Source organism: Leptodactylus fuscus, chromosome 2, assembly GCF_031893055.1.
Source record: "Leptodactylus fuscus isolate aLepFus1 chromosome 2, aLepFus1.hap2, whole genome shotgun sequence".
NCBI classification, from domain to species: Eukaryota; Metazoa; Chordata; class Amphibia; order Anura; family Leptodactylidae; genus Leptodactylus; species Leptodactylus fuscus.
This window is the reverse complement of record NC_134266.1, coordinates 272,179,594-272,193,561: the sequence shown is the minus strand read 5'-3', so window position 1 is coordinate 272,193,561 and position 13,968 is coordinate 272,179,594. Positions and strand designations below refer to the sequence as shown.

General features: G+C 36.1%; 1 protein-coding gene across 2 annotated transcripts; it reads right to left on the bottom strand.

Moving 5' to 3' along the window:
* Positions 1 to 8,384: 8,384 nt before the first annotated feature.
* Positions 8,385 to 13,654, bottom strand: PHOX2A (paired like homeobox 2A). Of its 2 annotated transcripts, none has more exons than XM_075263000.1 (3): positions 13,426 to 13,654; positions 9,867 to 10,054; positions 8,385 to 8,822 (listed from the first exon to the last, which is right to left on the bottom strand). In XM_075263000.1, exons 1-3 carry the CDS (start codon positions 13,637 to 13,639, stop codon positions 8,385 to 8,387), a joined length of 840 nt encoding a protein of 279 aa, XP_075119101.1. In that variant the 5' UTR covers positions 13,640 to 13,654. The 2 variants fall into 2 exon arrangements, with proteins under 2 accessions (XP_075119101.1, XP_075119100.1); XM_075262999.1 differs by having other exon boundaries at positions 8,385 to 8,840; positions 9,861 to 10,054; positions 13,426 to 13,639.
* Between the last annotated feature and the right edge of the window lie 314 nt (positions 13,655 to 13,968).

Below are 13,968 nucleotides of genomic sequence, written 5' to 3'. Positions count from 1 at the left end.
TACTACTCCTATGAACAAGAATATAACTACTATAATACTACTCCTATGTACAAGAATATAATTACTATAATACTGCTCCTATGTACAAGAATATAACTACTATAATACTGCCCCCTATGTACAAGAATATAACTACTATAATACTGCCCCCTATGTACAAGAATATAACTACTATAATACTACTCCTATGTACAAGAATATAACTACTATAATACTACTCCTATGTACAAGAATATAACTACTATAATACTACTCCTATGTACAAGAATATAACTACTATAATACTGCTCCTATGTACAAGAATATAACTACTATAATACTACTCCTATGTACAAGAATATAACTACTATAATACTGCCCCCTATGTACAAGAATATAACTACTATAATACTACTCCTATGTACAAGAATATAACTACTATAATACTACTCCTATGTACAAGAATATAACTACTATAATACTACTCCTATGTACAAGAATATAACTACTATAATACTGCTCCTATGTACAAGAATATAACTACTATAATACTACCTCCTATGAACAAGAATATAACTACTATAATACTGCCCCCTATGTACAAGAATATAACTACTATAATACTACTCCTATGTACAAGAATATAACTACTATAATACTACTCCTATGTACAAGAATATAACTACTATAATACTACTCCTATGTACAAGAATATAACTACTATAATACTACTCCTATGTACAAGAATATAATTACTATAATACTGCTCCTATGTACAAGAATATAACTACTATAATACTGCCCCCTATGTACAAGAATATAACTACTATAATACTGCCCCCTATGTACAAGAATATAACTACTATAATACTACTCCTATGTACAAGAATATAACTACTATAATACTGCTCCTATGTACAAGAATATAACTACTATAATACTACTACTATGTACAAGGATATAACTACTATAATACTACCTCCTATGTACAAGAATATAACTACTATAATACTACTCCTATGTACAAGAATATAACTACTATAATACTACTCCTATGTACAAGAATATAACTACTATAATACTAACTCCTATGTACAAGAATATAACTACTATAATACTGCCCCCTATGTACAAGAATATAACTACTATAATACTGCTCCTATGTACAAGAATATAACTACTATAATACTACTCCTACGTACAAGAATATAACTACTATAATACTACTCCTATGTACAAGAATATAACTACTATAATACTGCCCCCTATGTACAAGAATATAACTACTATAATACTGCTCCTATGTACAAGAATATAACTACTATAATACTACTCCTATGTACATGTATATAACTACTATAATACTACTCCTATGTACAAGAATATAACTACTATAATACTACTCCTATGTAAAAGAATCTAACTACTATAATACTGCTCCTATGTACAAGGATATAACTACTATAATACTGCTCCTATGTACAAGAATATAACTACTATAATACTACTCCTATATACAAGAATATAACTACTATAATACTACTATGTACAAAAATATAACTACTATAATACTACTCCTATGTACAAGAATATAACTACTATAATACTACTACTATTTACAAGAATATAACTACTATAATACTACTCCTATATACAAGAATATAACTACTATAATACTACTCCTATTTACAAGAATATAACTACTATAATACTACTACTATTTACAAGAATATAACTACTATAATACTACTACTATTTACAAGAATATAACTACTATAATACTACTCCTATGTATAAGAATATAACTACTATAATACTACTACTATTTACAAGAATATAACTACTATAATACTACTCCTATGTATAAGAATATAACTACTATAATACTGCTCCTATATACAAGAATAGAACTACTATAATACTACCTCCTATGTACAAGAATATAACTACTATAATACTACTCCTATGTACAAGAATATAACTACTATAATACTACTCCTATGTACAAGAATATAACTACTATAATACTACTCCTATGTACAAGAATATAACTACTATAATACTACTCCTATGTACAAGAATATAACTACTATAATACTACTACTATTTACAAGAATATAACTACTATAATACTACTCCTATGTACAAGAATATAACTACTATAATACTAATATGTACAAGAATATAACTACTATAATACTGCTCCTATATACAAGAATATAACTACTATAATACTGCTCCTATATACAAGAATATAACTACTATAATACTGCTCCTATATACAAGAATAGAACTACTATAATACTGCTCCTATGTACAAGAATATAACTACTATAATACTGCTCCTATATACAAGAATAGAACTACTATAATACTACCTCCTATGTACAAGAATATAACTACTATAATACTACTCCTATGTACAAGAATATAACTACTATAATACTACTCCTATGTACAAGAATATAACTACTATAATACTACTCCTATGTACTAGAATATAACTACTATAATACTACTCCTATGTACAAGAATCTAACTACTATAATACTACTCCTATGTACAAGAATATAACTACTATAATACTACTCCTATGTTCAAGAATAGAACTACTATAATACTGCTCCTATGTACAAGAATATAACTACTATAATACTGCTCCTATGTACAAGAATATAACTACTATAATACTACCTCCTATGTACAAGAATATAACTACTATAATACTGCTCCTATGTACAAGAATATAACTACTATAATACTGCTCCTATGTACAAGAATATAACTACTATAATACTACTCCTATGTACAAGAATCTAACTACTATAATACTACTCCTATGTACAAGAATATAACTACTATAATACTACTCCTATGTACAAGAATATAACTACTATAATACTGCTCCTATGTACAAGAATATAACTACTATAATACTGCCCCCTATGTACAAGAATATAACTACTACAATACTACTCCTATGTACAAGAATATAACTACTATAATACTGCCCCCTATGTACAAGAATCTAACTACTATAATACTACTCCTATGTGCAAGAATATAACTACTATAATACTGCTCCTATGTACAAGAATATAACTACTATAATACTACCTCCTATGTACAAGAATCTAACTACTATAATACTACTCCTATGTGCAAGAATATAACTACTATAATACTACTCCTATGTTCAAGAATAGAACTACTATAATACTACTCCTATGTACAAGAATATATCTACTATAATACTGCTCCTATGTACAAGAATATAACTACTATAATACTACTATGTAAAAGAATATAACTACTATAATACTACTCCTATGTACAAGAATATAACTACTATAATACTACTCCTATGTACAAGAATTTAACTACTATAATACTACTCCTATGTACAAGAATATATCTACTATAATACTGCTCCTATGTACAAGAATATAACTACTATAATACTACTATGTAAAAGAATATAACTACTATAATACTACCTCCTATGTACAAGAATATAATTACTATAATACTACCTCCTATGTACAAGAATATAACTACTATAATACTACTCCTCTGTACAAGAATATAACTACTATAATACTACCTCCTATGTACAAGAATATACTATAATACTGCTCCAATGTACAAGAATATAACTACTATAATACTACTTCTATGTACAAGAATATAACTACTATAATACTACCTCCTATGTACAAGAATATAACTACTATAATACTACCTCCTATGTACAAGAATATAACTACTATAATACTACCTCCTATGTACAAGAATATAACTACTATAATACTACTCCTCTGTACAAGAATATAACTTCTATAATACTACCTCCTATGTACAAGAATATAACTACTATAATACTGCTCCTATGTACAAGAATATAACTACTATAATACTACCTCCTATATACAAGAATATAACTACTATAATACTACCTCCTATATACAAGAATATAACTACTATAATACTACTCCTATGTACAAGAATATAACTACTATAATACTACCTCCTATGTACAAGAATATAACTACTATAATACTGCTCCTATGTACAAGAATATAACTACTATAATACTGCTCCTATGTACAAGAATATAACTACTATAATACTGCTCCTATGTACAAGAATATAACTACTATAATACTACCTCCTATGTACAAGAATATAACTACTATAATACTACTCCTATGTACAAGAATATAACTACTATAATACTACCTCCTATGTACAAGAATATAACTACTATAATACTACTCCTATGTACAAGAATATAACTACTATAATACTACCTCCTATGTACAAGAATATAACTACTATAATACTACCTCCTATGTACAAGAATATAACTACTATAATACTACTCCTATGTACAAGAATATAACTACTATAATACTGCTCCTATGTACAAGAATATAACTACTATAATACTGCTCCTATGTACAAGAATATAACTACTATAATACTACCTCCTATGTACAAGAATATAACTACTATAATACTGCTCCTATGTACAAGAATATAACTACTATAATACTACCTCCTATGTACAAGAATATAACTACTATAATACTACCTCCTATGTACAAGAATATAACTACTATAATACTGCTCCTATCTACAAGAATATAACTACTATAATACTACCTCCTATGTACAAGAATATAACTACTATAATACTACTCCTATGTACAAGAATATAACTACTATAATACTGCTCCTATGTACAAGAATATAACTACTATAATACTGCTCCTATGTACAAGAATATAACTACTATAATACTACTCCTATGTACAAGAATATAACTACTATAATACTACTCCTATGTACAAGAATATAACTACTATAATACTACTCCTATGTACAAGAATATAACTACTATAATACTACTCCTATGTACAAGAATATAACTACTATAATACTGCTCCTATGTACAAGAATATAACTACTATAATACTGTTCCTATGTACAAGAATATAACTACTATAATACTACCTCCTATGTACAAGAATATAACTACTATAATACTGCTCCTATGTACAAGAATATAACTACTATAATACTGCTCCTATGTACAAGAATATAACTACTATAATACTGCTCCTATGTACAAGAATATAACTACTATAATACTGCTCCTATGTACAAGAATATAACTACTATAATACTACTCCTATGTACAAGAATATAACTACTATAATACTGCTCTTATGTACAAGAATATAACTACTATAATACTGCTCCTATGTACAAGAATATAACTACTATAATACTGCTCCTATGTACAAGAATATAACTACTATAATACTACCTCCTATGTACAAGAATCTAACTACTATAATACTACTCCTATGTGCAAGAATATAACTACTATAATACTACTCCTATGTTCAAGAATAGAACTACTATAATACTACTCCTATGTACAAGAATATAACTACTATAATACTGCTCCTATGTACAAGAATATAACTACTATAATACTACTATGTAAAAGAATATAACTACTATAATACTACTCCTATGTACAAGAATATAACTACTATAATACTACTCCTATGTACAAGAATTTAACTACTATAATACTACTCCTATGTACAAGAATATATCTACTATAATACTGCTCCTATGTACAAGAATATAACTACTATAATACTACTATGTAAAAGAATATAACTACTATAATACTACCTCCTATGTACAAGAATATAATTACTATAATACTACCTCCTATGTACAAGAATATAACTACTATAATACTACTCCTCTGTACAAGAATATAACTACTATAATACTACCTCCTATGTACAAGAATATACTATAATACTGCTCCAATGTACAAGAATATAACTACTATAATACTACTTCTATGTACAAGAATATAACTACTATAATACTACCTCCTATGTACAAGAATATAACTACTATAATACTACCTCCTATGTACAAGAATATAACTACTATAATACTACCTCCTATGTACAAGAATATAACTACTATAATACTACTCCTCTGTACAAGAATATAACTTCTATAATACTACCTCCTATGTACAAGAATATAACTACTATAATACTGCTCCTATGTACAAGAATATAACTACTATAATACTACCTCCTATATACAAGAATATAACTACTATAATACTACCTCCTATATACAAGAATATAACTACTATAATACTACTCCTATGTACAAGAATATAACTACTATAATACTGCTCCTATGTACAAGAATATAACTACTATAATACTACCTCCTATGTACAAGAATATAACTACTATAATACTGCTCCTATGTACAAGAATATAACTACTATAATACTGCTCCTATGTACAAGAATATAACTACTATAATACTACCTCCTATGTACAAGAATATAACTACTATAATACTACTCCTATGTACAAGAATATAACTACTATAATACTACCTCCTATGTACAAGAATATAACTACTATAATACTACTCCTATGTACAAGAATATAACTACTATAATACTGCTCCTATGTACAAGAATATAACTACTATAATACTGCTCCTATGTACAAGAATATAACTACTGTAATACTACTCCTATGTACAAGAATATAACTACTATAATACTGCTCCTATGTACAAGAATATAACTACTATAATACTACCTCCTATGTACAAGAATATAACTACTATAATACTACTCCTATGTATAAGAATATAACTACTATAATACTACTCCTATGTACAAGAATATAACTACTATAATACTGCTCCTATGTACAAGAATATAACTACTATAATACTACTCCTATGTACAAGAATATAACTACTATAATACTGCTCCTATGTACAAGAATATAACTACTATAATACTACTCCCATGTACAAGAATATAACTACTATAATACTACTCCTATGTACGAGTATATACCTATTATTCTACCGCCCCTATGGATACTATACAGGACATATAATACACTGCGCAGTTTTGCAGCTTTACAATAAATTACATTTTATTTGGTGATTATAAATTACAGGACGTTGGAAGAAACATTTGGTCTCCGTTCACATTGTGGTCTTGTCCTTGGGTTACTCGTATGAGGGTTGTGTAGGGTTACAGAGGTATATAGGGGTATATATGTGGAGTTAACCCTCTCCTCCCTCTGCTCTCTGTAGATTATACGACGTTCTCCCTTCCATTATGTGTCTTCCTTTTTGCCACCTGGACAATACAGAGACTTCTCTCTTCTGTACAGTAATGTACACGGGGGCCGTCCTCTCCTCATAATGGCCACCCCTTCAAATAAAAAACAAAATGGCGGATTTGATATTTCTCCGTAAGGCAAAGACAAGATGTCTACGTGACATCATCAGACTGACGTCCGTCTACTGTGCCTATATATGGTCTAGATGTCATGTGATCCGCTATGCCCCTCCCCTTAGAGATCTTTTCTCCAATCAGGAGCCTGTAGAGACGTCACACAACACCCTGCTGCCGTCACCGCTTACAAATATGGCAAGTGGGAGGGGCTTACTCTGACATTTTGTGGATCTCTTGGCGTCTGTTATTTCTTAGGTGATTGGACGGGTAATCTAATGAAGTGCGATTATGGATCTCATTTCTATTTCCCCCTAATAAAGATTTGAGGCAGATTTATTGAACTGTATAAAACCAATTTATCCTTGTTGCCCAAAGCAACCAATCACAGCACAGCTTTCATATCGTATAATGCGCCTGAACATTGTAAGCTGCGCTCTGATTGGGTGCTAAGAGAAGCCGAGACCAAGTCAAGTCTCTCCACATAAACTGGTCTCCGTGATCATAAGAACCAATCACAGCACGGCTTTCATTTTGTATTCTGCTCCTGAAAATTCTAAGCTGCGCTCTGATTGGTTGCTATAAACAAAGAGGCCCAAGTTCCTTGGTAGGATTGTCTTTGTTCCCTTTAGCAACCAATCACAGCACGGCTTTCATTTTCCAAGACCAAACAGACCCTGAGAGCTGCGCTGTGATTGGTTGCTATTGGACCGTTTTGGTAAATCTGCCCCATTTTCTTTGGTTTTGTCAGACAAGATGGTAAAATGGTCGCCGTACGAACGTCCCGCGAATCCTGTCGCCGCTGCTTTGTGTATAAAAACCTCATATAGGAAGTTAAATACAATAAATAATAAATAAAACTAGACGATGGGTGATGAGGCGCGGCGGGCGAGGGGGCGGCGCTGCCATCGCGGTGAAGGTCCGCCATCTTGGACCTGGTTGGAATCTCCCAGCTGTACACAGAGATTGTATCGCCCATGTAAAGTTCTGGCGCAGTAAATTCCCGCCATTTACGTCTTTTGGCGATTTACGTAATCATCCTTCTGCGGATCTGGTCGCCGCAGTCCTCGGTCACCATCACAGTTACTTAGAAGAGGTTTGTCTTAAGGACATTCGGCTTCCGATGAAAAGTGGACAAGACGCCGGCGAAGGGTCCCGGTACGGTGTCGGCAGGCTGCCAGGCTTTCAGGAGGTCCGCTGTGCTGGTGCTGCTACTGGTGGGGACTCCGGGCCACACCGGGGGCTTCAAGGTCTGGCTGGTGTGACTGGGGGGCAACAAGCCTGCTCCGGAACCCGGACTGGGACTCAGGCTGCCCCCCGGACTGTTCAGGCTGGCTGCGGTAGGCAAAGAGGCGGTGCTGTCGGGGGTGGGGCTACAGTTGGATTCCTTGGACTCATCATCCTCGGAAGACGATCTCGGGTCAGACTTTTTGCCATTGGTTCCTCCATTACTGCCGCCTCCGCTTTTGGAATTCGCCGCCCGTTCTTGTTTACGGAATTTAGCTCTTCTGTTCTGGAACCAAACCTGAGGAAGGAAGAAGAAGTATGTCAGACCGGGCGTGGATACACTGTAACCCCAGCAGCAGAATAGTGAGCGCAGCTCTGGAGTATAATACAGGATAAGTAATGTAATGTATGTACACAGGGACTGCACCAGCAGAATAGTGAGCGCAGCTCTGGAGTATAATACAGGATAAGTAATGTAATGTATGTACACAGTGACTGCACCAGCAGAATAGTGAGCGCAGCTCTGGAGTATAATACAGGATAAGTAATGTAATGTATGTACACAGTGACTGCACCAGCAGAATAGTGAGCACAGCTCTGGAGTATAATACAGGATAAGTAATGTAATGTATGTACACAGTGACTGCACCAGCAGAATAGTGAGCGCAGCTCTGGAGTATAATACAGGATAAGTAATGTAATGTATGTACACAGTGACTGCACCAGCAGAATAGTGAGCGCAGCTCTGGAGTATAATACAGGATAAGTAATGTAATGTATGTACACAGTGACTGTACCAGCAGAATAGTGAGGGCAGCTCTGGAGTATAATACAGGATAAGTAATGTAATGTATGTACACAGTGACTGCACCAGCAGAATAGTGAGCGCAGCTCTGGAGTATAATACAGGATAAGTAATGTAATGTATGTACACAGTGACTGTACCAGCAGAATAGTGAGCGCAGCTCTGGAGTATAATACAGGATAAGTAATGTAATGTATGTACACAGTGACTGTACCAGCAGAACAGTGAGCGCAGCTCTGGAGTATAATACAGGATAAGTAATGTAATGTATGTACACAGTGACTGCACCAGCAGAATAGTGAGCGCAGCTCTGGAGTATAATACAGGATAAGTAATGTAATGTATGTACACAGTGACTGCACCAGCAGAATAGTGAGCGCAGCTCTGGAGTATAATACAGGGTAAGTAATGTAGTAATATACTGATTCTATTGTTTATGGTGATATACATGTAACCCGTAATTGGGGATTCTGGGATGTCACACAATTTAACCCCATCCCTGCCATAACGCTGAGTGCTTTGCCCCTAGATCTTTACCTGCACTCTGGCCTCGGTCAGGTCGATTTTGAGGGCCAGCTCCTCCCGCGTGTAGATATCTGGGTAGTGGGTTTCAGCAAATACCCTCTCGAGTTCCTTAAGTTGGGAGCTGGTGAATGTCGTCCGGATTCTTCGCTGTTTCCGCTTCTCGTTAATACTGGAGGGGTCGGAGAAGAACTTGTAGGGCACTGCGGGGGGAAAGAGAAGGGTTAGGGGTGGCACAATGAGGTCTGATATTATTGGTGAGTGCAGGTTATTGTTCTCTGAGATCAGGCACATGGGATTGTGTTTTAATTTGGAGTCCCCCCCCCCAATCTGATATATATAGGTGTGTAGGGACATGCAGAAAGCAGTGGTGGAGACCAGAGTGGGCTACTGAGGGGCTGATGGAGACCACTGGTGGAGGCTAGTATAGAGTATAGAGGGATACATGGGGCTGATGGAGATCATTTGTGATGGCTTATAGAGTCCAGAGAGGGCTACTGGCAGCTGGTGGAGGCTGATGGAGACCAGTCATGGAGGATGATGAGGGCACTGATGGCAGCTTCATCTCTGACCTTGTATCTACTATAGATTGTCAGCTCTTGGGTCAGTTACTGTTGTGGGTGGTCAGGGCTCATTAATTAGTCTCATTACCGAGGCCCTGCCCCTATTTACTGTCTATAATAGCCCCATGGCACAGCTGCAGTGCCGGACCAGCAGGAGGCGACTCTCCATTCACTTGCCAATGCCGGCGGTCGGCAGGGAGGGGCCCCCGACTGAGATCTGCGGGGACAGCGCTGGACACAATGTGGACACTTCAAAGCAAGGCTCAGCCTCCCGGGGTCTGCTCTACTTTGAAGCCTCAGTCCTGATAGGAGGCTCTGCACCCCCCATACAGACGACCCCTCCCTAATAGGACCCCTATACACTTAGATACCCTTCCCCATATAGTGACCGCAGCCCCTCGAAACCCCCCGCAAAATCAGAGCAAATCCACCTCTGCCCAACATACAATAGGATAGCTACTATTCTGTTACATCGTGATAACACCCGAGGTGAAATCGTGACAGATTGAGAAACTCATATCAAGTATCGCAACAACCGATTCCTTCAGTTTACTAAAGACAAGCCCTTGTGCGAAATATCGTGAGCTGCAGAGATCTTGTTATATATAGAAATATATAGAATATCTGATTATTTATATCGTGATACGAGGATTTTTTTGCTGTTATCAACATTTTTCTATGACATGTTTATTATTTCATCCGAAAAGTGAGACAGATTATCCCGACCATCATCAATATCATCATCCTAATAGCAAAATATAACCATATAATAATAACAATAATGCAGCCATGTCGCGATGTACGGGGACCCGATAGACAGAACTTTGGGGACACAATTTTCCGATGATTTTCAGTAATATTTTGGTATAGATGAGGTCGATCCATCTGATAAAATGATATTAATTTTCGTTATATCGCAATATGCGAGTTACACAATCATATCTGGGTATTTTAGGAATATTTGTGGGACAATTCTGTCATTGCATAGTGTGGTGATACAAATCATACAATAGTTACCGAAACGGAGTCAGAATCATCACATAATACTGTAATAAATACAGTTATATCACGACATTTCTGTAGTTTCACGGTATTAGGCGATGTATTTATTTGCACATCTGTTATTATATATGGATCAGATTCCTATTACATTTGCCTGAGGAATTATTTGCTATTATAATATATAGATCCGATCGTGATGTGACGGATACGATGTACAATAATGTAATATCAGCTATAATCATTCAGAAATATCGTGATATGCTACATTGAGATTTAATAGTTCAATATAATTTTATTAAAATTATATTTTTATAGGATTACGAACAAATTCAATTAGATTCATTTATCTCATTAAAACAAAAGCATGATAATAATAATATCGCGATATGAGTGTTGACTATGGACAGCCGAGTGTTATATCAATTTTAGTACAACATTTCATTAAAAGATGTAATGAGAACAAATTATTAAAAAAATTATTCTATAATATAACTTAATACAATGATAATGACACAATTGTATCGTGATATGGATAAAATCCCTACTATAATATTGGGATAAAATCCATACACATTTATTTAACGGAAATGGATTAAAATAGTAAAATGATATATTGTTATATATCATAAAGAATAAAAGTATTATATATCTAATTCTACTATATGCAGTACAGTGATACATAGCTATCACGAAATTGGGAAAATGATTTTATCATGATGGATTACTAAGGGTATATTGAAATATGAAGTTATAATGATATCAAGATATAATGACGGCACTTATTTCGATGATTGGAACAGTGCAATGGATACAATACCGTCCTTATAATATCGCGATGTTATATCTTACTGTTGGATAATGCAAATCAAGCGATTAAATAATAAATTATATAAAATATATATGTTATTAATTGAGTAACCAGATAAGTAAATCCGTTACCAATAGACAATAATGTTGGGGGTTATAGTTATAATTCACCAAGGAATATTGGGCGATATTGTCGTGATACGATAGATATAATCGTTCATTTTTTTAAAAAAAAGCCTCAGAGTAAGGCTGTGTTCACACTTGCGCTGTTTGGAAGCTGTGACAATAATGTCACGACCATGAAGAAGAGAATCGCATCCAGATGCTACTGCTATTGTCTTGTGATAATATTGTGATGAATCCAGATAAGGCTGATATGAAAGGTGTGATGTAAATGTCGCGATTGTCACAGTTATCAGAGATCAGAAATCGGGGAAATCCTGAAACCAGTAACAGACGTGAATCATTTATAATATTAAAGAGAAACTAATGATGAGGTGACAGCGATCCGATCGGCAGGTTCTATCGCGACTTAGACATCGGAATGCTCTGTGCACAGGTGAATGTCAGCAGGGAAGACAGAACTATGGAGAGAAGCCGCAAAATGTTTCCCAGGTAGATACGTGTGTACAGTACGTAGACGAAGCCGTCATATAAAGGAATCAGCTCAATAGCCATAGACACAACCGACTATACATGATGATGGTCCCGGCATTGCCCTGGGGTTCGGGGTATCAGTGGCAGAACTGAGGACCCCCATAGATGACAACTGACCTGTGAGGTGCTGGTGATTGCTTCTTGGTCAGGGGTGGGGGATATGTGGCAGAAATTATGGGGGTTCCATTTATAGGGCTGGATTGGGGTAACACTGCTGACTTCCCATAAATGACAGAGGAGTCCAGGGAGGGTCCCTGGGATGATGATGGTTGTAGGGACCACCACAGCTGACTCCTGTATCTCACATGGGGGGTAGTACTGGTCAGGTTATTGGGAGTCCTCCTGGATCTAGAGGACAGTTGGGCACTCACCTGTGGAGTAGGGTCAGGGGTATGAGGTGCAGTCAGTGGGGTTTGGGGGCTCACTCACCTGTGGAGTAGGGTCAGGGGTATGAGGTGCAGTCAGTGGGGTTTGGGGGCTCACTCACCTGTGGAGTAGGGTCAGGGGTATGAGGTGCAGTCAGTGGGGTTTGGGGGCTCACTCACCTGTGGAGTAGGGAGAGGGCTGGTGGTCCCGCAGGGCCCCCAGGGTGCAGCTGGCCGGGGTGAGGGGTGGGCACCCCGGGTTGGCAGTGAAGCTGCTCCGGATCGGGGTGTACTGGAAGGAGTTGGCCTGACTGCAGCTGCTGTAGTCGGCGTAGGCTGAGGCTTCCATGGCGGCCATGCACGAGTCGTAGGAGTTCAGGTAGGAGTAATCCATGGTGTGGGCTCCGGGCACATCCCCTCCTGCTCTGCCGCCACCGCCCGGGCTCCGCCGCCTCTAATACTCGCACCCCCCCGAGCCGGGCGGGGGCTGCACTACAGGACAATAGCCGCCTCCCCCCGACTGCAGCGCCGCCCCCCACCAATATAATATAGCATCCTGCAGGAGTATACCGGCTATGTGACGTCACTGCTCTCAAGACTTATTACATCATATTCAGGGGATAACAGAATAATGTGGGTATAATAATATCTGACACCAGACTGCAGTATAACAGAATATCACACAGTGCGGGGATTGTATCTGCTTATAATGTGATCATATCA

Bases quoted from the DNA above. Each gene is read 5' to 3' on its own strand.
- PHOX2A (XM_075262999.1), bottom strand. From the start codon at position 13,639: ATGGATTACTCCTACCTGAACTCCTACGACTCGTGCATGGCCGCCATG. The intron at 10,055-13,425 runs GTGAGTGAGCCC...TTCCCCCCGCAG, and splicing joins GCCCTCTCCCTACTCCACAG to TGCCCTACAAGTTCTTCTCC. The intron at 8,841-9,860 runs ATCTAGGGGCAA...GGTCTGACATAC, and splicing joins AGGCCAGAGTGCAGGTAAAG to TTCTTCTTCCTTCCTCAGGT.